The sequence below is a fragment of the Pyrus communis genome, chromosome 11 (genome assembly GCF_041283825.1).
Source record: "Pyrus communis isolate YQ-2024b chromosome 11, ASM4128382v1, whole genome shotgun sequence".
Taxonomy (NCBI): Eukaryota; Viridiplantae; Streptophyta; class Magnoliopsida; order Rosales; family Rosaceae; genus Pyrus; species Pyrus communis.
Genome location: NC_142575.1, coordinates 9941347 through 9943242, shown reverse-complemented (window position 1 = coordinate 9943242; position 1896 = coordinate 9941347). Strand labels below are relative to the sequence as shown.

Below are 1896 nucleotides of genomic sequence, written 5' to 3'. Positions count from 1 at the left end.
CCTAATATCATGCACTCCTCTCTCTTCTTCGTCCTTTTCCTATCGCCGATCAATTCGTAGAGACGCTCGTCGGCAATCTTCTCTCCCACAAAAAACGTAGGAGCTTTAACGGAGGGGGTCGGCTTGGGGGGATTTTTGGACATGGCGACGGTCTCCGGGAAGTTGGGGGTGGGTGGGGTGGGGGGGGTGGGGTGTTTGGGTTGCAGGGAAGGGTTTGGGGAAAAAGGTGTTTTTTTTTTATAATTATTTTTAATTTGTAATTTGTAAATAAGATAAATTATTATAATATTTTAAATGTATAAAAAATTATTTTGTTTGCTAGGCATAAGGTCGTGATTTGAATGACAAATGTAACAAATGTATTATATTGTTAAAAAATAATAGGAAAGATCTTAACAGATCCATAGATAAAAAATGTAACATATGTATTATATTGATATAAAATAATAGTTGAAGTTTGGATAAAAAATATAACATATGTATTATATTGATATAAAATAATAGTTGAAGTTTTAACCTATCAATAGATGAAAAATATAATAGATATAAAATAATAGTTGAAGTTTTAACCTATCAATAGATAAAAAATATAATAGATGTATTATATTGATATAAAATAATAGATAAGGTATGAAAGTGAAATATTTTGAAAATATTGTATGAGATTACAATAGACATGGTAAAGTAAAATTTAACCTTAAAATTTAAACCTCCGAGAATTGGAGGACGATTCTCCAATTTGGGATTACATTCGTAAAAACGATCATCTTGATCTCACAAATTACAAAAAAAAAGAAGCACAAAATTCATAAAATTCAAAAAAAAAAAAAAAAAAAAAAAAAAATTTAACCAATAAATTCCGTACACCCCCAACCCCCTCTCTCTGTATTTCCTGTTTCTGAAAAATAAATATTAATCCTCGAACCCAGTTTTTTCCCAAATTGCATTTCGGACCCGACTGAGATCCCTCCCTTTCAACGTCCTCCCGACGCCTTCGTGCACCGAGAACGACGCGATTCTCGTTCTCGCCATCTGCCTCGCCAGGAACTCGTGCGGCGGGATCCGCACGCCTCCCTCCACGTCGTCATCGCCGTCCGCCTCGTCATCATCGCTCCTCCGGTTCTCCCGGTACTCACCTCTCAAGATCTTGGACCAGTCCGGCATGCCGACCGGCAACGACGCCGCCTTGCCGCCGGTCATGTCCGAGCGGTGTCCGGAATCTCCCCGCCGGTTCTTCGCTGCCGAGACGCCGCGGGAACTCGGGATCGGTTTGCGGTACTCCGGCGAGTTGGACCGGCCGAAGTTGTAGATGTCCGACTCGTCGAGTTCGAAATCGGACGCTAGGGTTTGGTGGTGGTGGTGGTCGCCGGAGAGGTAACGGTAGTTCGGCCTAGCGTAGTAGCTCTCACTAGTCGCCATTTGGGGGAGGATCAAATCGCTGCGTTTTGGTTCGATGCCCTTGGTCTCCTTCTGCGTTTGTTGATTTTGGTTCTGAGAATTGAAGGCGTTTCGATTGGCTTTTATAGAGGTCATCTTGCTGCTTTGGCGCAAGTGGATAAGACTGTCCTCTATCTTCGAGTTCAATCATGGTAAAATTACCTTACTGGCCCCTTCAATTATTATGGGAAATTGACACGTAGGATTTTCGATTTATCCACTCAAGGTGGTTGGGTTCGATCTCGAGGGTGGGCCCGGAATGCATTCCTTGCATGCGTGATATTTTTCAATATAATCGGTACACAAGATAGTAAATTATGTGTTATTATTTAAATGACAAGATATATGTGTTAAAAAGTTAACAACTTAAAAAATAAATTTCTCGTCATTTACATAAAAATACGTGTTGCACCACTCAGGTTCCCGTCACAATTAAAAATTTTTCCTCGCACTATTCTA

The 1896-nt window shown here is 40.4% G+C and overlaps 1 protein-coding gene across 1 annotated transcript; it reads right to left on the bottom strand.

Annotated features, from left to right (window-relative positions):
• Positions 1–677: 677 nt before the first annotated feature.
• LOC137743635 (protein S40-4) lies at positions 678–1508 on the bottom strand. Its single transcript, XM_068483562.2, has one exon. The coding sequence runs from the start codon at positions 1417–1419 to the stop codon at positions 913–915; it is 507 nt and encodes a 168-aa protein (XP_068339663.2). The 5' UTR covers positions 1420–1508; the 3' UTR covers positions 678–912.
• Positions 1509–1896: the final 388 nt, after the last annotated feature.